The sequence below is a fragment of the Gorilla gorilla genome, chromosome 8 (assembly GCF_029281585.2).
Source record: "Gorilla gorilla gorilla isolate KB3781 chromosome 8, NHGRI_mGorGor1-v2.1_pri, whole genome shotgun sequence".
In the NCBI taxonomy this organism is placed as follows: Eukaryota; Metazoa; Chordata; class Mammalia; order Primates; family Hominidae; genus Gorilla; species Gorilla gorilla.
This window is the reverse complement of record NC_073232.2, coordinates 27,375,125-27,399,258: the sequence shown is the minus strand read 5'-3', so window position 1 is coordinate 27,399,258 and position 24,134 is coordinate 27,375,125. Positions and strand designations below refer to the sequence as shown.

The following is a 24,134-nucleotide window of genomic DNA, read 5'->3' as shown; positions in this document are numbered from 1 at the left end:
TTGTATACCCTTAGGGTATATGGGTTTGTTTCAGAGGCCTGTGGAGACCCTGGAAATATAAGCCAAGCTGTTTAGATATAAGCTATTTTTTGGAGAAGGCTCACAGATTCATATCATATATTCAAAGATATTCATGAGCCAGAAAAAAATAACCACTTAAAAAACCTTTTAAAAATACCATACTGGGCCAGGCGCGGTGGCTCTGGCCTGTAATCCCAGAACTTTGGGAGGCTGAGGTGGGTGGATCACCTGAGGTCGGGAGTTTGAGACCAGCCTGACCAACATGGAGAAACTCTGTCTCTACTAAAAAATACAAAAAATTAGCTGGGTGTGGTGGTGCATTCCGGTAATCCCAGCTACTCGGGAGGCTGAGGCCGGAGAATCACTTGAAATTGGGAGGCAGAGGTTGCGGGGGGCCAAGATTGCACCATTGTACTCCAGCCTGGGCAACAAGAGTGAAATTCGGTCTTAGAAAAAAAAAAAAAAAACATAAAACAAAAAAACAAAAAAAACCACACTGGTAATATTACAATGAAGATTTTTCAGCCAAGGAAACAAAAAAAATATGTATTTCAGAGAAATTTAAAGAAAAATGTCAAGTGCTAATATTATTGAGTACCTGTTTTTCTAACTTGAATTGATACTTTTTCTTGGGCCAGAGTTAACAAGGGCTAATGGACCTTTACTAAGATGAAGATATTTTACATACATACGAATTTTTAGGGGAAAAATTATTCAAATTCCTCTCTTAAAAAATACATTTCCTTCTTTTGTATTTTACCAAGTCATTCATCAAAAGTATAATATTAATAACAAATGGTTCATGTTTGGTAAACTTTAATTTCTAGAATATTTAGGAAAAAATTAAAGTATTATTTTCAGGCATAAACATGACTATGGTTTAAATTTTTTTAAAAAATTCTTTTCAGTTCTTCTTGTATTTCCTGGAACCCAAATTCCTACGGATAATGGTCCAACTCGAATGTTTAACTAAATTTTAGACTGAAGATGGTCATATAAGTAGAGTAGTAACTTCAATTAGCTGACTGTGATGGCTAATTTTATGGTCAACTTGATTGCACCACAGGGTGCAAATTTAAACAACACTTCTGGGTGTGTCTGTGAGGGTGTTTGGGGTGAGATTAGCATTTGAATTGGTGGACTGAGTAAGTTGACTGACTGCCTTCTCCAATGTGGATGAGCTTGATCCAATCTGTTGGGGGCTTGAATAGAATACAAGGTAGAAGAAGGAGGAATTCACTCATTTTTCTTTCTGCCTGACTGCTTGTGGTGAGACATCCATCGATCTTCTCTCTGCTCTTGGAGCTGGAATTATACCATCAGCCTTCCTGGGTCCCCAGTTGCAGTTGGCAGATCAGATCATGGGATTTCTTAGCTTCCATAATCATGTGCACCAATTTCTTATAATAAATCTCCATATACTTCTCTCTCTCTCTCTCTCTCTCTCTCTCTCTCTCTCTCTCTGTGTGTGTGTGTGTGTGTGTGTGTGTGTGTTTATCTCCTATTAGGTCTGTTTCTCTGGAGAACCCAGACTAACACACAGACTCCTACTTAAAGAATAGATCTTGGTTTCATAACAAAAGATTAATGCTGGAGTATACATTCATCAGTGTATTAGGCTGAGATGAAACATTCAAGTTTTGGCTATGTCCTTTGGTCAGAGGCATCCTAACCAGAGTGACTCCATCTTGAACAAAGGCCAGATAAGGCCAAACTGGCTGGGTTACATTCCCAGGGGGTTGGGCACGCCTGGTCATAAGATACTTACAGTTGAGGGAACGAGTTAATGATGCTAACTAACTAAATAAAAACCTAGAACTTATAGAAATGTCCAGATATTTTAAACAGAAAAAACATTCTTAGTTTAATAAGAAGTTTTGCTTTAAAGATAGTAGTACATTCCTAAATTCTTGCTGAAATCAATATTAACATAGGAAAATAACAATACTAATAGCCTGTCACAGCTGATCACAAGCTTTTGTAATAAAGTTCACTATTCTTAACCTTAATAACCCATATAAGCCAGCATTCCATTTAAGATAGGGACATTCCTCCCCTTTCTTTCTGAGGATGCTCTACTCTGTAATAGAGCAGTTGCTAATAAATTGTTTTAAATATATTCTGTGACTTTCCCTGAATTCTTTCCCATGCGACATTCAAGAACCCGCTCTTGGAGTCTGGACAAGACCCCTTTTCCAGATACGCCTTTATTGGACTTTTGATCGTTTGAATAAGAGGGTCCTGACTCAACTACCACCCCTGAAACTCCAATTCAGTAGATGGACCATGTGGTAAAATGGACACTAGTTCATAACCTTAGTCCAATCATAGCTGTGTGACTAGGGCTCCGTGTCACCTTCTCTCTCTCTCATTTTAAAGTAAAGAGTTGAAGAGAATGGTTGTGTACATTATAATACAGTTACTATTGCATTTTCTATGTCTTAGCCTAACATACACCACAGTGTCAGGGATCCATGCAAGTATGCTGAATATAGCACCTAGAGATTTTTACTTATTAAAGGGTTTCTATACTCCATTTTGCATACCCATTATGTGACCTATTGAGTCCTCAGGCTAAACTCATAGAATTAAGCAAGTCACAGTACGCTCAGAGGAGAAGCAAGTAGTTCTTCCCATCTAGTTCAACCACGGTAACCTTCCTTGTTCTGTCATAGCCAAAGAGCTTTAGATTGTCACAGCCAAAGATCTCCTTTAATTCTGCCTGGGGATGCGTGTCACTGGGTTGCCTCATAAAGGATCTTGTAACTTAACCCTCAACTGTAAGGAATGTAGGTTGACTCAAATGTAAGGTTACAACTGATCCAATAAATATTTCATTCGGGGATGACTACAGTTCCTCTAAAAAGACAAACGGATAGTTTGTTGTTTAAAAATCCAGGGAATGAAACGAGAAAGCCAAAGACGAGAAGATTAGACTGTACATTTTTGCCTACTTCCTGTTGAATTCACTTCCTGTCCAGTCTAGGGAGGGCAAGATGAGACCATGATACTGGTGTCAAATATTCAAGAACTGACGCCCTGATGCCCTGTGGTCAGAACACATTTATAGACCAAAAAAAAGGGAAGTGACATACAGAAATCGGCAGTGAGGTACAGAAATAGCTGGACTGGCTACATATTGGCGTTTGTCTTATTTGAACACAGTTTGAACACTTAGCAGTCTGTGAGTGGTTGAAGTACGGCCGCTGGGATTGGCCAAGACTCAGTTACTGTTACAGGCACACACTTCCAAGTTAGGTTTTCAATCTTATCTGCCTATTAAGCTAGATTACAGTTCGTCCACGAGGACTCAAATGTAGAAGTAAGGAGGCCTTCTCAGGCCATATTTAGTTTGCTTTAACATGTGTTAATCCTGCAAATATCAATTGAAATAATTTTTAGTAGGAAATCAGAATAAACAACTGACAGCAGATTGTGCGATTCATTTTCCTTCCTTAAAAACAGAGTTTAGTAAGGCGGGTGGATCACGAGGTCAGGAGATCGAGACCATCCTGGCTAATATCGTGAAACCCCATTGCTACTAAAAACACAAAAATTAGCTGAGCGTAGTGGCGTGCGCGTGTAGTCCCAACTCCTCGGGAGGATGAGGCAGGAGAATCGCCTGAACATGGGAGGCAGAGGTTGCAGTGAGCCAAGAGGGCGCCACTGCACTCCAGCCTGGCGACAGAGCGAAACTCCATCTCAAAAACAAACAAATAAACAAACAAACAAAAAACCACAACCCTGCTCTCCTGCACTACAGCAGTCTCCTAATCTTCCTTTATAACTCGTCTTCATCTTTCTCTAGTCAATTGTTATGTCTAACTTTATATTTTTGGCTGCTATAATTTCTAGTTTGTTCCTTTCTTTTTTTTCCCCTTACGAATAGGCAACACTTAATAAAATCTTTTTTTAAATCGTTTCATTGTAACTTCAATTTTCTCTTCCTTGCTCTATTTAAATTTTGTTTCTTCAGCATTCTTCATACAATCTATTTCCTAGATATTTGATTATTTTTCCATTTCTCTACAGGAAAAGGCATATTCAAATAGTATTAAGTACGTTCCATTTGTATCTCCATTTAACCATGAAAAGGATATACACAGACATCCTGGAAGGTCTTCCTTTAACTAACAACATATTAAATTCAAGAATTTTTATCTCCACTTCGGGAGGCCAAGGCAGGTGGATCACTTGAGGTCAGGAGTTTGAGAGCAGCCTGGCCAACATGGTGAAACCTGTCTCTACTAAAAATACAAAAATTAGCCGGGTGTGGTGGTGTGTGCCCGTAATCCCAGCTACTAGGGAGGCTGAGGCAGGAGAATCGCTTGAACTCGGGAGGCAGAGGATGCAGTGAGCCGAGATCGTGCCACTGCACTCCAGCCTGAGCAACAACAGTGAAACTTCGTCTCAAAAAAAAAAAAAAAAAGAAAAGAATTTTTAGCTCAAGATTTTTGTTTAAATAACGTTGAAGTGTAAAAATTGACTTGTTTCACATCAATGGTGTAATGACAATAAACTAAACTTTAAAAAGCAGGACAAAAGGTGAGTTTTTTGCTTGTAAACTCTATCCAGACTCAACAGCAAAACAAATTGCACGATGGTGTTTATACTTTTAAAATCGTCTTAATAGCTGCCCTGCTTTATTTTTGCTTTTATAGTTAAAGAGAAAAAAAAAGCTTTTATTTCCTTAATCTCTCTAGAGCATGAAACAAAGAGGAAACATTAATGCATTCTCAGCTGGTGTCTTTTTTTTTTTTTAATGCACTTTCTGCTTTCATAAGCCTGTGTCTTTCTAAAAGCAGCTCCTTGATGAGGTGAAAGAACATTAAAAAAAAGAAATGAGGCAGAAGCCTGGGTCCTTGCCCTAATTCTGCCACTTATGAGCTCAGTGAGCTTGGGCAAGATCCTTCAGTATCTACCATCAGTTTGCTCATCCATAAAATGGGGTAACTATATCTGCTTCCCCTTCCCTACTTAGTACTTGTTAAAGACCAAGCAAAACAATGCAATGGGAAGTTAAACACTGAGCCTCTGTGAAACATACGCTATAGTTCCTGCTTGCTGACAGTCCACCTTGACAGGCTCATTGAAAAAAAGTTGAAGATTTAAAGAAAACTTCGGGAGGCTGTGGCTGGTGGATCACCTGAGGTCAGGGGTTCAAGACCACTCTGGCCAATATGGCAAAACCCTGTCTCTACTAAAAAAAATTAGCTGGCCATGATGGCGCACACCTGTAGTCCCAGCTGATCAGGAGGCTGAGGCAGGAGAATCCTTTGAACCCAGGAGGCGGAGGTTGCAGTGAGCTGAGATCCTGCCACCGCACTCCAGCCTGGGTGACAGAGTGAGACTTTGTCTCAAAAAACAAAGAAGCAAACAAAACTTTATAGCATTATTCACAGTAGCCAAGAGGTGGAAGCAGCCCAAATATCCATTGACAGATAAATGGATAAAGAAATGTGGTCTATACATGTAATGGAATATTACTCAGCCTTGAAAAAGAAGGAAATTCTGTCACATGGGACAACATAGATGAATCTTGAGGATATCATGCTGAGATAAGCCAGTCACAAAGGGACAAATATTGAACACATGGAGATAAAGAGTGCAAAAATAACAGACTGAAAAGGGTGAGTCGGGGGTGCAGGGAGGAGGAAGAGAGGTGGGTTAAAGGGTACAAACATACAGTAAGATGGAAGGAATCAATTCAGTGTTTGACAGCAGAGTAGGATGACTATACTCAACAAAACTGCTGTACTTGGGTGACGGACACTCTGAGTCCCCTGACTTGATCATTATGCATTATATACCTGTAAAAAATGTCTTAGCTACCCCATAAATTTGAGCAAATAAAAAAAAATACTGTAGCATGGTAGTTGTCTGGGGCTGCGGCAGGGCAGGGTGATAAGGAATTGTTCAGATGATATAGAGTTTCAGATTTGCAAGATGAAAAGATTCTAGGGATCTGTGGCACAACAGTGTGAAATACTTCATACAATTGTACACTTACGAATGGTTATGAGGATGAAAAAATGCTTGGGCCATTAAGTAAATTGCGAATTGAGATTTAAAATGAAAATAATCTAAAATGACAGGCTTTGTTGGACCCCATAGTTAGCAATCATCTTGCTAACCTTAGAGAGAATCACACTGCTGGTTAACGTAGGCTCTGCCTCCAGAGGGTCAGTCACTAGCAGTGGGGTCTTCTATAATTTAAAGTGCCCTTCTCTGGTCATCAGCACTGCCTTCTCCAGCAGTGCTGGGGTCCACCCATTTGCCATTTGGCTCATAATGTTTTTTTTTTTCTTTTCTCTGTTTTTTTTTTAAGAGACAAGGTCTTTCTGTGTCATGCAGGCTGGAGTATATTGGTGCAGTTATAGCTTATTGTGGCTTCTAACTCCTAGGCTCAAGCAATCCTCCTGCCTCAGCCTTCTGAGTAGCTGGAACTACAGGCATGTACCACCATACCTAACTATTTTTGCTTATTTTTTGTAGAGATGAGATCTCACTGTGTTGCCCAAGCTGATCTCAAACTCCTGGCCTAAAGCTTTTCTCCCACCTCAGCCTCTCAAAGTGCTGAGATTACAGGCATGAGCCACCATGCCAAGCCTACAGTGCTTTAAGTCTGACAGCTACCACATTACTCAGTGATACACATTTTTAGCATGACCATTAGACCAGGAGCTTCTTGAGGAAGAAACCACCACATCTAACACATCTTCAACTTCCCTTCCTTAAATTCCAACTCCATAGCATGATACCACTCATCAAATGTTTGCTAACTAAATACATTCCACTTTTTTCCACAGTTTTCAACATCTTTTATTTAGCCATTGATGGGGCAAAAACTCGTAAGAACAGAGAGGGGTGACTGTTTTAAGCTCTGCGTAAAAGTCTTCACGTCGTTCCCTGTTAACATCTGGTGGAGAAAAAGGGAGGGAAGAATTGCATATTTATAGCTGTGTTTACAATGATACAACAAAGACATTCAGTTATAGTGCTCTAAGATAAAAAAAAAAAAGCTTGAACTGCAATTTATAATAATCCCTCCTTAATCTATTTATGGTTTTAAAATAGCCAGACGTCTATGAGAGCAGCCTGGCCAACCTGGTGAAACCCCATTTTTGCTAAAAATACAAAAATTAGCAGGCCGTGGTGGTGCACACCTGTAATCCTAGCAACTTGGGAGGCTGAGGCAGGAGAATTGCTTGAACTCGGGAGTCAGAGGTTGCAGTGAGCCGAGATTGTGCCACTGCGCTCCAGCCTGGGTGACAGAGATTCTGTCTCCAAAAAAAAAAAAAAAAAAAAAAAAAAGGTAGTAGTAACAAGGATTCTGGAACCATCAGGTTCCTTTTAAAACATGTGACTGTTACCCACAAGAAAGTTAAAACTAGCTTAACAGGTCGATTGCCAAGATAAATATAACCATAAATAAACAGAGAGCAATGTGTAATTTTGTTCCCAAATACTCGGTGTTACTCAGAAAAGAGCCCGTGAGAGGAGCAAGAGAGAGTTCAACTGCTCTTGATAACTCAGGCAGAGATCTGCACCCATGTGACTAAGAGGCAGAAAGCCCATCTCAAAGTTAGAGTACAGGAGACAAGGCCCATGCCTTCGTCACTGGGATGGATGGGGATGCAACCTGACCTGCCATGGCAACTGCTGTGAGATCAAGCAAGCGTGTCAATGCCAGTCATATCCCAGGCAGGTCTGCAGTCCCTGGACATCTCAAATCTACCTTACAGCAGTCACCAACAAGTGACAAACAACTAAGCTGATAGTGACCATGTAAAATAGTGTAAGACCGCACATAACTACAGAGGAGGCAAAGACACTTGTTTCATTCCTTTCCATTCAGATTCCTCACAACACCCTGAACTGCTCCACGGCAGGTGCTGTGTGTCCCAGTTGCCTGTGCCCATCACAAGGGCTAGAGTAGGGAAAGACAGTCCAGGAACCTTGTGCTTTATAAGTAACAGCTTATTCAATTATCACTGGAATCCTGTCAAACAGAGGTTAGTGTCCTTTTACAAATGGCAAAACTTAGCTTCACCTGTAATTTATCAAAAAGTCAGGCAGCCATTCCATGGCAGAGATGGAATCCAAATCCAGGTTTCTGAGTAGTTGCATAGAGAATGCATGACCCCTGCCCCTGCGATATTTCCCTTCTGATAATTCCCAGGAAAAGATTTGTTGACCCTTCGACGAAGGTTTCAGATTTGGAAGGATGGAGGTAATGAGAATGGAAATGGAAAATGCAGAGAAGAAAGGGTTTAAAGGAAAAGACTGGGAGCTCAATTTTAAGTGGGTGGCAGAACCGACAGAGATCCAAAAAGAGGACCTGAGATCCAAGCACTAGGGAGAGAGGTGAAGACCAAAGACGCTAACTGTAAGTGACGGCTGAAGCCTGGAGAAGTATGAGAGAACAGAAGGGAAGATGGTAGTGGTTTAAAGCTCGCTCCTGAGGTGAAACTCTTCATTCAAAGGAAAATGCACATAAAGGTCCCAATACATAAAATATGTGTGGCTGGGCACAGTGGCTCATGCCCGCAATCCCAGCACTTTGGGAGGTTGAGGTGGGTGGATCACCTGAGGTCAGGAGTTCGAGACCAGCCTGGTCAACAGGGTGAAGCCCCATCTCTACTAAAAATACAAAAAATTACCTGGGTGTGATGGCATGTGCCTGTAATCCCAGCTACTTGGAAGGCTGAGGCAGGAGAATGACTTGAATCCGGGAGGCAGAAGTTGCAGTCGGCTGAGATCGTGCCACTGCAATCTAGCCTGGGTAATAAGAGTAAAACTCCATCTCAAAAAATAAAAAATAAAAATACAACACAATAAAATAAAACATGTGAAGGTAGCATTGTTCTGGCTGAATCCTGGGTACAATGCACAGACCACAGCCTGCTGGGCATCCCTAAGCCTCTGCAGTGACTCCAGAAGAATCCATGGATCTCTTGGGGCTCTACAGAGCTCAGTCTGGAAACCAATGACATGCCTAAAGCAACAAACAACAGGAGGCCAAGGCCTGAGCATTTGGTTGAATGGACTTCCACATTTCAGGTGAGGGAACTAAAAGTCGAAACAGAAGAGACTGAACAGGAACCACCAGAGTGGTAGCAGAAGTAGACTTTGTGTGTACCAGCACCTGCAAGACAAAAGTGACTTAGCAGAGAAGAAAAACAAATTCAAGTTTGCAGAGATGTCAAGGGGAGGTTTAATAAAACGTCAGTGGCTTTGTGATTAGGAAGTCACTAGAGACCTTCAGTAAAGAGATGGAGACAGAAATCAGTTTCACGGTGTTAAAGAGTAAGTAGGGAAGAAATTGAAGCAGGAGAATAAAGCCTGGGGTGATAAGGTTGGCAGTAGAAAGAAGGGAAAAAAAATAGGACAGAAGGGATGACAGCGTTGTTTATTTCACAAGGCATGCAGATATTTCTTCTTCCAAAGGGGTAAGGAAGAAAAAAGATGAATGTGGCAGGTTGTTTGCAGAAAGTGGTTGCAACATATCCCACCTGAATCCACACCCTTGGTAATTCCCATTTGACTCCAGGCTTAGCCCGGTGACTTGCTTTGGCCAATGGGACATTAGCAAACATGACATAAGTAGAGATATGATTATCACCCCCTTGGAGCTTGCTCTCTCATGAAGCAGCCCTGGGACCAGCATGCGAACCCTAGCCAGCCTGTTGGAAGATAAACAACCATATGGAAGAGAACCAGATACACATGCTGACAGCTATCAGCCTCCAGACACATGTGACAAGCCATCCCAGGTCACCTGGTCACCAACTAACTAGAAAGCTGGCCAAGGATGTCTGGCAGAGAAGTGTAACCTAAATAAAATGGTGACTTAATGCCACTAGGCTGAGATCTGTTTGTTTTGCAGCAAGAACTTCGAGAGCAAGGATTTTGCTGATAGTGTAGTCATCAGTGCTGTATGTATTGTAAGGTCATGACTGCTCAAATATGTTTCAACATGCTTAAAGAGGCTGGGCACAGTGGCTGACGCCTGTAATTCCAGCACTTTGGGAGGCCGAGGCAGGCAGATCACTTGAGGTCAGGAGTTCGAGAACAGCCTGGCCAACATGGTAAAACCCCATCTCTACTTAAAATACAAAAATTAGCCCACATGGTGGCAGGTGCCTGCAATCCCAGCTACTCCGGAGGCTGAGGCAGGAGAATTGCTTGAACCCAGGAGGCAGAGGCTGCAGTGAGCCAAGATGGTGGCACTACACTCCAGCCTGGGCAATAGAGCGAGGTTCCATCTCAAAAAAAAAAAAAAAAAAAATGCTCAAAGACACAAATTTTTCCTTTTCCTTTTATATCTTTCAAATTGTCTATAATGAGCAGTGATTGGGCATTAAGTGCTATTACTGTTGTCATTATTATCATCAATTAACATTAGAGGTGAGTGGAAGAATGACAGTACCAATGTGTGTGATTGTTACCTACCCAGTCATAAGTATATGTCAACAAGGAAGAGAAGCCTAACAGAGGTCCAGCGGGCTTCTGCACTCTTTTTATTTATCACAGGTAGAAAAATGCAATCTAAGCTAATGCGTATTTGAACGATAAACAAACTCATGCGGCTAGAAATTAGACATATTCAGCCAGTTTTCTAACTATACTTGAAAGGTATGTGCTTATAAGCAAAGAGTTGACAATTTTTTAAAGCAAGAAGCATGAAAATGTACATTGTGAAAATAATTTCAGCCTAAAATATTTTCATAAGAATGTGTGACATATTTTGTGCTTGCGTTTTTCATAAGATATCGCTGCTGGATTTTTATCTTTCTTTTTTATTTTTTTTAAATGGAGTCTTGCTCTGTCGCCCAGGCTGGAGTGCAGTGGCGTGATCTCAGCTCACTGCAACCTCTGCCTCCTGGGTTCCAGTGATTCTCTTGCCTCAGTCTCCAGAGTAGTTGGGATTACAGGTGCCCACAACCATGCCTAGCTAATTTTTGTATTTTTAGTAGAGATGGGGTTTCACCATGCTGGCCAGGCTGGTCTCGAACTCCTGACCTTGTGATCCACCTGCCTTGGCCTCCCAAAGTGCTGGGATTACAGGCATGAGCCACCGTGCCCGGCCAACACATTTTTTTTTTTCCCCATAAGTAGCCCTCTAGTTTCACACCTGTCACCTATTCTCTGGATTCTCCAGTAGTCTATCTTGTAGGTTTAAGAACATATGCATTATAGACATATGTGTATATTTCTCTCCTACCTCCCACATAATGTTCGCAATAAGACATATTTTTAAAACATGTTTAATATTTTTTTGAAATAAAAAAACTATCTTCAGGCTGATGGGACGTAAAGATGTTCATGTTTCTTCTTTCTTCTTCAAAGGCTAGTTAGGGGAATTCTCTCAATCTGTAAGGCATTTATGAACTAAGGCAAGATGTGAAATATTTTTTCTTTTTTGTAGTATGTTTACTGAAAACTACTGGGAACAAAACATGGTCAACTGAACTAATGCTTCCTCCTGAAAATATGTTTTTAGAAAAAGTATAAACCCACAAATACTAAGAACAGGAAACCAGATGAGAGTATATGGAAACACAGAATATAGAACGCAATGAACAAGCAGTAATTAACTAGCAGAGTAGAAAGTGTTAGAATGATAGTACCTGCAAGAGGCGGGCAGGACGGCTAAGGAGTAGAAAGCTGATTGCAGCTGCAGGGCCCTGGCAAGGAGGAGGAACTGGAGATAACAGGCACCTCTGAAGGAAGAAGTATGGCTGGGGCTGAAAACAGCACTGACTGGACATTGGACTTATCAGAATCCACTTTCTCTCTCCCCTCACTTCCAGAAGACCAAAGGTTTATTCTCTGGAGAGGATGACCAGGAGATTTCAGACAATCAGAAGGATAGCTGAGAGTAAAGGCGAGTGACATACTGAACATAGGAGGATTAAATAATTTTAAGATCTCCATCCTAAGTGATGAAACTCTAGCCACCTTTTCTTGGACAACCGCCAAAAGCCTGTGAGTGGTCCAACAGAGCAAGACAGAAGACTGGGGGAGTCCTCTCTGGGGCATTGGCCAGATTAAAAGATAATGGTGCCCACTCCTACCAGTTCTTCAGTCCCTCCCCAATTACCCTATACAAGACGACCTGTCAAGAAGCTTTGCCACTGCATTTAGAGCTTCCAATCAGCTTTACAATGTCTTCCTCTTAATTATGAATAGATGATCAAAAATTAAACCTTGTCCAGAGTCAGACAGAGTCTCAGCCCAGCGGATGGCCTTTCCCGAAACTTCAAGCCTTCAGGCTTTCTTTTAGTCAAGATAAGTGATAAGCTGAACTTGTTGGAAGTAGAGAAGTTTGAAAGGTCAAAACTGAATGAATAAACTCCAGGGCACAGTGGCTCATACCTGTAATCCCAGCACTTTGGGAGGTTGAGGCAGGAGGATTACTTGAGCCCAGGAGTTCAAGACCAGCCTGGGCAACATAAGGAGACTTTGTCTCTACTTTTTTTTTTTTTTCCTGGAGACAGAGTTACCCTCTTGTTGCCCAGGCTGGAGTGCAATGGCACGACCTCGGCTCACTGCAACCTCCGCCTCCAGGTTCAAGTGATTCTCCTGCTTCAGCCTCTGGGATAGCTGGGATTACAGATGCACAACACCACACCCAGCTATTTTTTTTGTATTTTTAGTAGAAACGTGTTTCACCATGTTGGCCAGGCTGGCCTCGAACTCCTGACCTCAGGTGATCCATCTGCCTTGGCCTCCCAAAGTGCTGAGATTGCAAAAAAATTTTAAAAAATGTTAGCGAGGCATGGTGGCGCATGCCTGTGGTCCCAGCTATTCTGGAGGCTGAGGTGGGAGGATCACTTGAGCCCAGGAGCTCGAGGATGCAGTAAGCAGTAATCATGCCACTGCAACTCCAGCCTCAGCAACAGAGTGAGACCTTGTCTAAAAAAATAATAATAAACAAACCTGAAGAAAACTAGTAGTAAGAAAAAATACTCTTCCGTTGAAGAAAAAATTTGCATCCATAATCTCATCCCTAAAGAACCTTTTAGACTACAATTTTGGCCCTTCTCTATCTGATGACACATGATCCAGCAAGAGAAAGAATGTTTTCAAACATCATGAAACTGGGATTTCCTCCCAAGAGCAAATTTCAGCACTGCCTGAGCATCTTTGTTTTAGGCTTGTGTTTTGTAAACCTATGTGTTTGTAAGAGATTTTCAACATGTTCTCATGTCTTCTCACCTATACTCGCTAGATAAGAAGTTGGGGGTATGGCCAGGCACAGTGGCTCATGCTTGTAATCCCAGCACTTCAAGAGTCCAAGGTGGGCAGATCACTTGAGGTCAGGAGTTCAAGACCAGCCTGGCCAACATGGTGAAACCCTGTCTCTATTAAAAATACAAAACTCAGCTGGGCGCAGTGGTGCACACCTGTAGTCCCAGCTACTCGGGAGGCTGAGGCAGGAGAATTGCTTGACCCCGGGAAGAAGAGGCTGCAGTGGGCTGAGATCATATCACTGCACTCCTGCCTGGGTGACAGAACAAGACTCCATCTCAAAAAAAAAAAAAAAAAAAAAAAAAAAAAAAAAAAAAAAAAGTCAGGGATAGTGAATGTTTCCTTAAGTTCATTTGAAAACTTCTTGTTGATGTATAAATTCCAAAAGGCAGTCAATAATTTCACCTCTGATGATCTTTGTGTAGGTAGTCCTTGCACTTCCTACAGGATAACTCAGTTTTAACCCTCTACAATAGGTGCTTCCACTTCATAATCTTCATGAAGTTGCATGCTTTTGCTGCTTCTTACAGTTTTTCACTTCAAATATATGAAATAATAAATATAGTCATTAAAAATCAAACATTTGAAAAAAAGTCTCCGTTATGTAAAAAGTAACATCAAATATTAAAGAAGCTTAAAAAACAGTGACAGCACAGGTAACTTCAAAAAAATTAGTATCTTAAGAGACATAAGAGAAAATATTATGGCTATGGAATAAAAACAAGAAGCTACAAATGAAGAAAAGAAGAATGCTCTTGAAATTAGACATTTTGACAAATATAATTTTAGCAGATGGGTTAGAAGTTGAGAAAAATTCAGGTACAACAAAAAGATGGAGAAAAAGTGAGAAAAATGATTACACAGAGGCTCAAATCAAATATGTCACAAACCAGAGAGCCAGTAAAAAGAGGACAATACAGGGGAAAAAATTATTCCAAAAAAAGGGGCAGTTTCCAGAACTGAACTGATCAGCCCTTCACAATGAATGCATGAGAAGCCAAGTACAATAAATAAAAAGGTGCACACCAAGGCACGTCATGTCAAAATGTCAAAATACCAAAGGAAGATCAGTTTTCAAAATATTAGAGAATTTTAAAAAAACAAAAATCAAAAACTTAAAGACAGAACAGGCCGGGCATGGTGGGCCACATCTGTAAGCCTAGCACTCTAGGAGACCGAGGCAGATGGATCACTTGAGGACAGGAATTTGAGACCAGCCTGGGAAACATGGAGAAACACTGTCTCTACTAAAAATACAAAAATTATCTGTGTGTGGTGGTGCGTGCCTGTAATGCCAGCTACTCAGAAGGCTGAGGTGTGAGAATCGCTTGAACCCAGGAGGTGGAGTTGCACTGAGCTGAGGTGGCACCACTGCACTCCAGCCTGGGCAACAGAGGGAGGCCCTGTATCAAAAAAAAAAAAAAAAAAAAGACAGAACAGCAGGGCTGGACTTTTGAAGACCATGAAGTAAACCTTCACAAATCTGCAGAAAAACGTTTTTCATTCTGAATACTATAACCAGCTAATTTGTTAATTAAATGTGAAGGTAGAATAAAGACATTTTCTCAAGAAACTAACCTTTCTCTGGAAGGGTCTATGTTTTCTTGCTGCGCAGCCTTTATGTACACTGACGTTGCATACATTGTATTCCAGGGCCTGGGAGGCATTTCTCTCTTCTTTACTTCCCCCTTTGTACTTCAAGAGCTAAACTTCATCTGTCCATCCTCTAAGGCAGCAGTCCTCCACCTTTTTGGCACCAGGGAAAACAATTTTTCCATGGACTGGGGTTTGGGGATGGTTTTGGGATGACTCAAGCACATTACATTGATTGTGCACTTTATTTCTGTTATTACATTGTAGTATATAATGAAACAATTATACAACTTACAATCATGTAGAATCAGTAGGAACCCTGAGCTTGTTTTCCTACAACTAGATGGTCCCATTTGGGGGTGATGGGAAACAGTGACAGATCGTCAGGCATTAGACTCTCATAAGGAGTGCGCAACCTCGATCGCTCACATGCATAGCTCACAAAAGGGTTTGCACTCCTATGAGAACCTAATGCTGCCATTGATCTGACAGGAGGCGGAGCTCAGGTGGTTATGTGAGCAGTGGGGAGTTGCTGTAAATATAGATGAAGCTTCCTGTCTGGCTGCTGCTGTTCACCTCCTGCTGTGTAGCCTGGTTCCTAACAGAATACCAACCCCTGCTGTGAGGTCTACTTTTAAGCCACTACCTCCTCCAAGAAGGATTTTCTCTTCCTGCCAGTAGGATTCAGTCTAAACCTGGGTGCTCACAGACCTCTCTATCCCTCCCTTCCCCACAACCTATTGTATTCCACCTTTTATGACCACGACTTTCTCCCAAAACAAACAATGGAAGCTTCTCGCAGGCAAAAGACCTGCCAATTTCTTCTTTGTGGCTCCGGCCTTGCAGTCTCTCCTATTCACCAACTGGGCCTAACATTTTCTTTAATATAGTAGATATTCGATGATAAAAGAACAATGGACTCAAGATTGAAGGTTATTCTATTCAGCTAAGAAGATCACATTGAGTCCATCGTTTTTTTGTTTGTTTGTTTGTTTTTGACAGAGTCTTACTCTGTTGCCCACGTGAGAGCAAGAGATCTCAGCTCACTGCAACCTTTTCCTCCCAGCGTCAAGTGATTCTCCTGCCTCAGCCTCCCAAGTAACTGGGATTACAGGCATACACCACCAAACCCAGCTAATTTTTATATTTTTAGTAGAGACAGCGTTTCACCATGTTGCCCAAGCTGGTCTCAAACTCCTGACCTCAGGTGATCCACCCGCCTCGGCCTCCCAAAGTGCTGGGATTACAGGCATGAGCCATTGTGCCCGGCCGAGTATATCTTATCACTGCTTCAACTCCTTCTACATCCAGATTTCCCAACTCAGAGTCCCTGCATATAGGGCAGAAGGCATCGTTTTTGAGGATCAAAGGAGAAAATAAGGAAATCATTATTTCAATTAAAAAGAGATGATCATGTGACCCAGCAATTTCACTGCAAAGTACATACATATGTGAAATGAAAACATACGCCCACACACAAAAAAATATATACAGGAATGTTCGTAACAGCATTATGCACAATACCTAAATGGTGAAAACAACCCAGATGTCCAAAAGTAGCCAATCACAAAAGATCACCTATCGTAAGATTTCATTTATATGCAATATACAGAATAGACAAACCTGTAGAAACAAAAGTTGAATAGTGGTTCTAGGCCTGGGGACAAGGAGATGGTTGGGGAGAATGGAGAGTGACTGATAACAGGCTTGGAATTTCTTTATGGGGCAATGAGAATGCTCTAAAACTGATTATAGTGATGGTTGTACACCTCTGAACATACTAAAAACCACTGAATTATACACTTTAAATGGGTGAATTACATCTCAATAAAGTTGTTTTCAAAGAGAAGATCAACGTGGGAATAAATTACATTCATATATTACTTGTCTTTAAGGTAGTATCAGATAGCACAAACTGAAATGACCAGGATTTGCAAAGTATGCCATAACTGTACAACATCAAAACACACATTTGGAACCAGAAAACACCACGTTAAAAAACAATGTCATGTCAGTTGGTATTTATTGGCCTCAAAATTAACATCTAATCTGTTCACTGCAGTTTAGTGGTTAAGAAAAGCCTTAACAAAGTGGTAGTGGAGAGTAATAGGTTTATTGATAGCACAGAGTAATTCATTATATAACCTTTTGTAGGTCACTTAAATTTTAAAAGACAGTATCTCTAGTCTCACTTCTTGCTAATCACGTTATTTCACAGAGGTATTATTAGGCAATTAGTGGATAATGTGTTTGTATTTATACAGGACCAGGATCTGAAAGCACTGCTAACGTCATCTGCACAGACTTATTTATTACATGTGATCTGTAAGGTGAGTAAAAGCACTGACTTGTAGAGTCTTTCTGTTTGAGAGATGCTTCGATGGTTACAAAGTAAATGTAGAAAATGTCTGATTCTTCCAAAATGGCTGTGCAAAGTGTTTTTAACTATTTAAAGTTAAATAGCATGAATTGTTACGTTTTTAAACTTTAAGGCTTCATTTTGAAGTAGGTTTCATTAAGGCAAGATGAAATTCTGGCAAAGAATGAGGTTATTTTTATAGATAAAAATAAAAATTTATAGAGGGAACTAGCCTTCTACAATCCCTATTTTGCATTATTTCTTCAAGGATATTGGGATTAATAAACCAGACTTACCAAACCACGATTTTAATATAAAGGAAAATTCAATCCTCATCTTTGTATCTTCTTTTGAGACATATTTAAATTCTCACTTACCCTAGTGTATCTCATTTGAATACATCAAAGGTTTAAAATATTGACCTAATTTTAAAGAAAAAATATAAATAAACTATTTTTAAAAAATTTTTATGGGTACATAGATGTATATATTTATGAGGTACATGGAATGGTTTGATACAGGCATGCAATATGAAATAAGCATACCCTGGAGAATGGGGCATCTATCCCCTCAAGCATTTATCCTGTGAGCTACAAACAGTCCAATTACATTCTTTAAGTTATTTAAAAATATACAATTAAGTTATTATTGACTTTAGTCACCCTATTGTGCTATCAAATAGGTTTTATTCATTCTTTCTATGTTTTTTTTGGGGGGGGGTACCCATTAACCATTCCCATCTCACCCATTAAACTATCTTGCCTTAAACATAGGAAATAGTTTTTCAATTATTTTGCCTTTGTTTTAAAGTCTCTTCATTTTCTTTTATCTTCTACATCATTTCTAACTATCAACTTTTTAGGCTGTAGGACAAGTAACACGACCCTGGTTTGATTTAGGAGCAACATTTCGATCCATGCTTGGTTAAAAGATACTTTAAAAGTTCTTTGCAGCAATGTCATCTAACTCATGACACAGCCACAGAGTCATGAACAAAAATGTCCCAATTACATAACAATTGAAAACCAAACCTACAGTCTATTGGGCTGTATCACGATGGGATATGAGCCCGAGAAACTGTTCAATTTTGGTATGTGAAACTTACATGAATAAATTAGCCGCAAATAGAACAATCTTATTTTCGGAATACAAATTGTAGTTTTTTTGTACTCTTCTTTACACACAATGCAAAATATAGAATATAGAATTCAGACTCTCAGCTGCAACCTATATTAACTACAATGCAGACTGTCATACATTATTTAATGTTCTTCATTATTTAATTTCAACTTCACAATGTTCTACGTGGCTAACATTGGTAGAGCAGATTCATTGATGGCAACTGGGCCACGTCCAGTTTTATCGGTTTCACCATCACAAAACCCTCCCTGCATCTGCTATTTATGAACTGCCTTTCAGAGAAGACTGTCAGTCCTGGAGAAAATTTCCCTGCCAGGCGAGGTAAGAACATCATTCTGATATACAAAAGTACTGCTTATTAGAAGTCAAGGTCTCCTGGCAGTTCCTCAGTAGACTATGATGGCAGCCGCACTAGAGGTCATGAATAATGTATTACATAAGGGCTGTCCATGCATTCAAACCAGAATCTCCTAACCACAATTCCCATAGCAACACACATAGATTTTACTCATCTCAGAGATGAGGCAGCCAGTAGAAATGCTATCCTGGTATTTCTAGCATGATCAACAAGGCACTTAGCCTTTTTCAAAACAAGTTTTTCAAAGGAAAATCAACAACCATGTTAAAATAGGTTCATTGAGAAGTGACTGAGTATCCCACAAACCAAGCTACCTTCAACTCGAACAATCTATGCTTCAGAAATAGCCACTATTCCAAGGACAGCATGGGAGAAAGAATTCAAATCACTGCAATGACTGAAATGAGACACGGCCTGAGATGAATCCTGTAACTATCTATTTCATAGCTGCTTTGCAGTCTCCCCTCCATATATACACACTTTATTAAGATGGAATGGAGAAGAACATGTTCTAAGAGAAGAAACTTTTAAAAATCAATAAAATCCTCTGTTGCTTTTGGAAAAGCATAATGTAATCCATTTTGAAAATACAGGATACTAATATAAAACACCTATGAAGTAAAATTCTGGGGAAAAACTGTTCAAGTCTAAGAAAATAAACAATAGCTTGAAGTCAGTCTGTTTTTTTTTTTTCTTAACAGAGATATAGTTTACTGGGGAAATGAAGTAAAACATGTTGATATTAGGTGCAGTTTTTCCTCTTGGCAAATTCAAGGATCCTTTTGTACGTGTCCAAATAAGCCATCCACCCACAGAAAAGAGTTGCTTGGATGATAAAACAACATAGAAGACCAGTCTTATACACCACACTTCCTTTTTCTACTAAGGGAAGAAACTAGGCTCCATTTTTTGTACCTTTCTAAAACCAGACAATGAAATTCTCTAATAGATCAAACAACCTTTAGGGGAAACTCCCACAGGTGGTCTATCAGGGGCACAGCACAACTTGCAAAGATCTTGGCAGGGAGGAAACGATTTTACCTTTGCTTTTTCCAACTGTGCCTGGGCCTGCCGCTCCGCTTCTCTGCGCACTGCCTCCCGGTCCTCCTCCAGAGATACATCGGAATCGGATGGACGGCTAGTGTAGGAGTCTGCCGAACCCTGGAGAGGAAAATGTACATTTTAAAGTAGATTCAGTCTATGATGTTTGCATTGGAAAAGTCTCATCGACACAGCAGTTAGCTTCCCGGATTGTTCTATACGTTCCTGAAAAGAGGAGAAAATAATTCATTTTGCAGCAACGTATCTAGAAAACCATGCTCTGGTTTGCAGACATTCAATAGAATAGTTGTGTCTACTGAGTTGCCATTCCTTCCCAAGCTTTATATTCCAAAAAACTATCCTTCCTGGAAGCCAGAACAAGTTGGTTTTATAATTAAACAGCTTGATGGTGCAGTGCAGAACTGAAGGACAACGATGGGTTTCAAGGATAGCTTCAAGAACAATCTACATGCTAAAGCAGGTATTTGAAACTAGGAGGACATTAAGCTTAACAAAAACATGAAAGAAAGTCTGAGTTATAAACTTGAACTCTCCAAAATGTCACTACCATGACATGATTCCCACTTTAATCTGAAAAATCCTTGTTTACCTTTTTATACACCTGCTATTTTCTCTGATAAAACTGTAAGACACTAGCAGCTAACTTCACTCCATCTTCCAGCAACACATTTTAAAATACCTTTACCTAGATTTAATAAAAAGCCGTCTACAGAAAACACCTGCCTGGGATAGCTCATCTGGCAATTAATCACAACCTAGGAAAAGGAGCTCAAAAAATGAGAGGAATCTCCCTAGCTTCCCTCTCCTGCAATCATGATCCGATTAACCAAATCAAACCACCCTCTCTACCTGCACTCACTGCAACAACAGAAAAGCAGAGACAAAATAACCTCTCCCCCCAAACGAAAGCCCTTGCGCTTACACAGATATCAGAATTCTTCAGCCTTCCTCCCTTGGCTCTTTTCAGAAGCCTGATCCAGGTGGCCTTCATGAGCCAGACAGCTCCTTTATCGTCCGCAGCTGCAGCCCCGGGCACAGGTTCTCAGTGCGCGCTGAGCCCCGGAGAACCCCAGCTCCTTTCCTATCCATGCTCTGGGCAAGCCCCTGTTCTCCGTCCCTTTCTGCCTCCGGGGCTTTCACTCCCTGCCCCAGAGGACTCCCATCCAGGGAGATTCTTATTTTCCCATTCCAGGAGGGGCTGAAAACACACACTCGAGTGCTTTATATTGCTTTAAAAATAAAGAAGACAAGTGCATTCAAAAGCCGAGCATCAACTCGTTCTAAACTTAATGCATCTCATAACCCTAAACATTCTCTTCCCTGCGCTCAAATTGTTAAAGGAAATTAGTTGTAAAAGAATCGCAGAAAAAAAAAAAAAAAAAAACTAGTGCAAAAACGTATGCAGTGACATTTGCAAGTGCAAAGTTCAAGCCTTATCTTTGGAGATCTCGAGGGGGAGGGGGGAGGCGGAGGGAGGAGGACGCACTCCCACACTGGGCATGCTCCATATGTCGCCTTTTTACGCAGATGCTCACATCACACTGTTAGTCTATGTCAAATTGCCATTTTACATCCGAAGTGTAAACAGCTGGAAAGGTCTCTTCGGTTCTATAGTAATCGGGTTCGTGGTATGTGTGTCTGCTTCTGTTTCAGATGAAACCTTCTCTCAAGAACAAAGCATGAGATCGTTTCCTTTAATAAGCCCTTTCCATTACCTGCTCCACTGTGTCCTATGCCACAAGGAGGTTCACAGGTAGTAAATATCATATGCAATATTGCATAGCAAAAATCAAATAATGCTCCTCAGTCATAATATAACACAGTTCTTTATTGCTCGTGACTTTCCAAACAAGATGTGAGAGAGAGACGTGGTCATTTAATTAGGACATGAAACTAATCACAGCTTTATAAAGCGATGAGTTTAACGGAGCTCAAAATGACTTCGAACTGCTTCTCCAACTGAGAAACTACCATTTGAAATAAAGCCACTGGCATAAACAGCAGTGTGAATTGTTATAACCATACTTACAAGGAAATTTCAAAGCTTGGTTAATTTATTAGTTGGAGTTAAAATTCACAGAATAATTGAGTCCCAACTCTGCTTGTAGATGAGGTGAGTGAGGCTGAAGAAGGAAAGACACTAAAGTTATTAATTTCCTGTACTAATGAAATTACATTTTAAAAGTTTACTTATTAAGAAATATACACTTTGTTTTCTTGACATAAAATGCTCTCATTGTAGTCTAAACTGCATTTGTTTGAGTGTGGTGGGAGAATATTTTGTACAAATAAAAATGAAAAAAAAAAAGTGTTCTTAAGAATCCTTAAGAACCACAGCTGGCTGCAGTGGCTCACGACCGTAACCCTAGGACTCTGGGAGGCCAAAGTGGGAGGATTGCTTGAGCCCATGAGTTCGAGACCAGCCTGGGCAACATAGTGAGACCCTATCTCAAAAAGTCTTCCTCCCTCCTCCTCCCTTCTACCCTTCCTCCCTCCCCACCTGGCACTCTGCACTAATATAATCTTCAAGACCCAAATACTAGAAAATACATAGAATAGGGGTTTCAGAATGAAAGTTAGTGATCAATTGTACCTCACTTGTGGTATCTTGACGTAAATTAATAGATCACCTATTGTTATGATGTGAATGTAAAATGCATGGGGGATAAAAATGCACTGCAAACTCTTCGTTCAAGCAAATTTACAAGGGAGAAATGAGGGTGTCAACACATACACACCTGGTAGGGGATTCCTGATCTTCCTAGAGGGCTTCTTATAGTAGTAGCAGCACAGTAGAAAATTACCAGGAAGCATAATTATACCCCATAAGGGGCCCCTGTCCCCACTGTCACCAGTCTTGCCACGGTAGACCCAATCACCCCGCTACAGGTTCAAGTCACACCTCAATGAAAAGACAAAGCTTCTATCAGTAAGAACCCAGCAATGACAGGACGTACATAAAGAGAGGGCCGCATAACACCCACACATAATTTTGTGCGGTCTCATTCCCTTTTAAATAAAATAAGATATAAAAAGTCCTTTGCTAATATTCAGATGGAGCTTTTACCTTGCATAGTCACTTTGACACCTGTTTCCAGGTTTAAATAGCAGTTAAAAACAAAAATCTCTTCAATGACTTTTGGCAATGGCTTGACTATTTTATAATATAGGATGTGACTACCAATTGATCTTTAGAGTAGTTCATAGAAGCATAGAAAGAGCTGGATTACCTTCATTCCTTGTATCTCTGATAGTATATACTTTCACATAAAAACAATTTTTTTTTTTTTTTTTTTTTTTGTGTGTGAGACAGTCTCACTGTCACCCAGGTTTGATAGACTGCAGTGACGCAATCATGGCTTACTGCAGCCTTGACCTCCTGGGCGAAAGTGATCCTCCGGCTTCAGCCTCCCAAGCAGCTGGGAATACAAGCATGTGCTCCCATTCCTAGCTACTTTTTAAATTATTTTTTGTAGAGATGGGTCTCACTATGTTGCCCAGGCTGGCTGGTCTCAAACTCCTGGGCTCAAGCAATCCTCCTGCCTCAGCCTCCCAAAGTGTTGGGATTACAGGTGTGAGCCACCTCAACCGGCCTCAAAATATTTTTCATTATAGAAGTTATATGCACCCAGCATTGAAAGAGACACAAATAACAATCCCCTGAAAGTCTCCCATCCAAAGACAGCCACAGTTAAATAGTAGCATGTTTCAGTCTCTGAAGCTGTTGCATGTTTGAAAGTCACCCTCCTGACATATGCCTTCCAGTTAATCTCCTTTCTTGTGGGAGTGTGGATTTATGCAGTTAGAAGTGATATATCTAATTAAGCTTTTACCTTTGGAAACATATGGACTTTCTGGGTCATCGTGCCTCAAGTAGTCTTCAGTCAGGAACAGCTGGCGGTTGTTTCCATAACTCCGGAATAGGTTCATTACAAAATGTACCCTTGATCTCTAGGGCTCTTACAACGTGATTAGCTGGTCTTTTGCAGTATTTGTCCTTGTCAGTGCATCACATTTCAGCTACCCAGATTTCCTTTTCTACATCTTAATACCTGCATTTCTATTTGGACATTTCTGAAAATGTAACTTGTACTACTGTGTACTAATAGTTCCTCCCAGGATCATCACCTTTTATCCTTAGAGCTCTCACTTTGTGGGTTCATTGCTCATAGGAAAATTGCATATCACTGGATTAATTTATGCTTTTATCTACTCTTCAATTTCTATTTCCACTTTTTTTTTTTATTTTTTATTTTTTTTTTTGAGACAGAGTCTCGCTTTTGCTCTGCTGCCCAGGCTGGAGTGCAATGGCGTGATCTCAGCTCACTGCAACCTCCATCTCCT

General features: G+C 40.6%; 1 protein-coding gene across 12 annotated transcripts in view; it reads right to left on the bottom strand.

The window, feature by feature from the left end:
• CACNB2 (calcium voltage-gated channel auxiliary subunit beta 2) overlaps positions 1-24,134 on the bottom strand; it is a 402,064-nt gene that overhangs the window by 120,687 nt on the left and 257,243 nt on the right. For 10 of the 12 annotated variants that reach the window (XM_055354115.2, XM_055354117.2, XM_055354126.2 and 7 more), the window contains one exon: positions 19,770-19,889. In XM_055354115.2, the coding sequence (XP_055210090.1) occupies positions 19,770-19,889 (120 nt within the window). Of the gene's footprint in view, positions 1-19,769; positions 19,890-20,712; positions 21,362-24,134 lie in introns of those variants that run through there. The other 2 variants (XM_004049114.5, XM_004049115.5) reach the window with 2 other exon arrangements.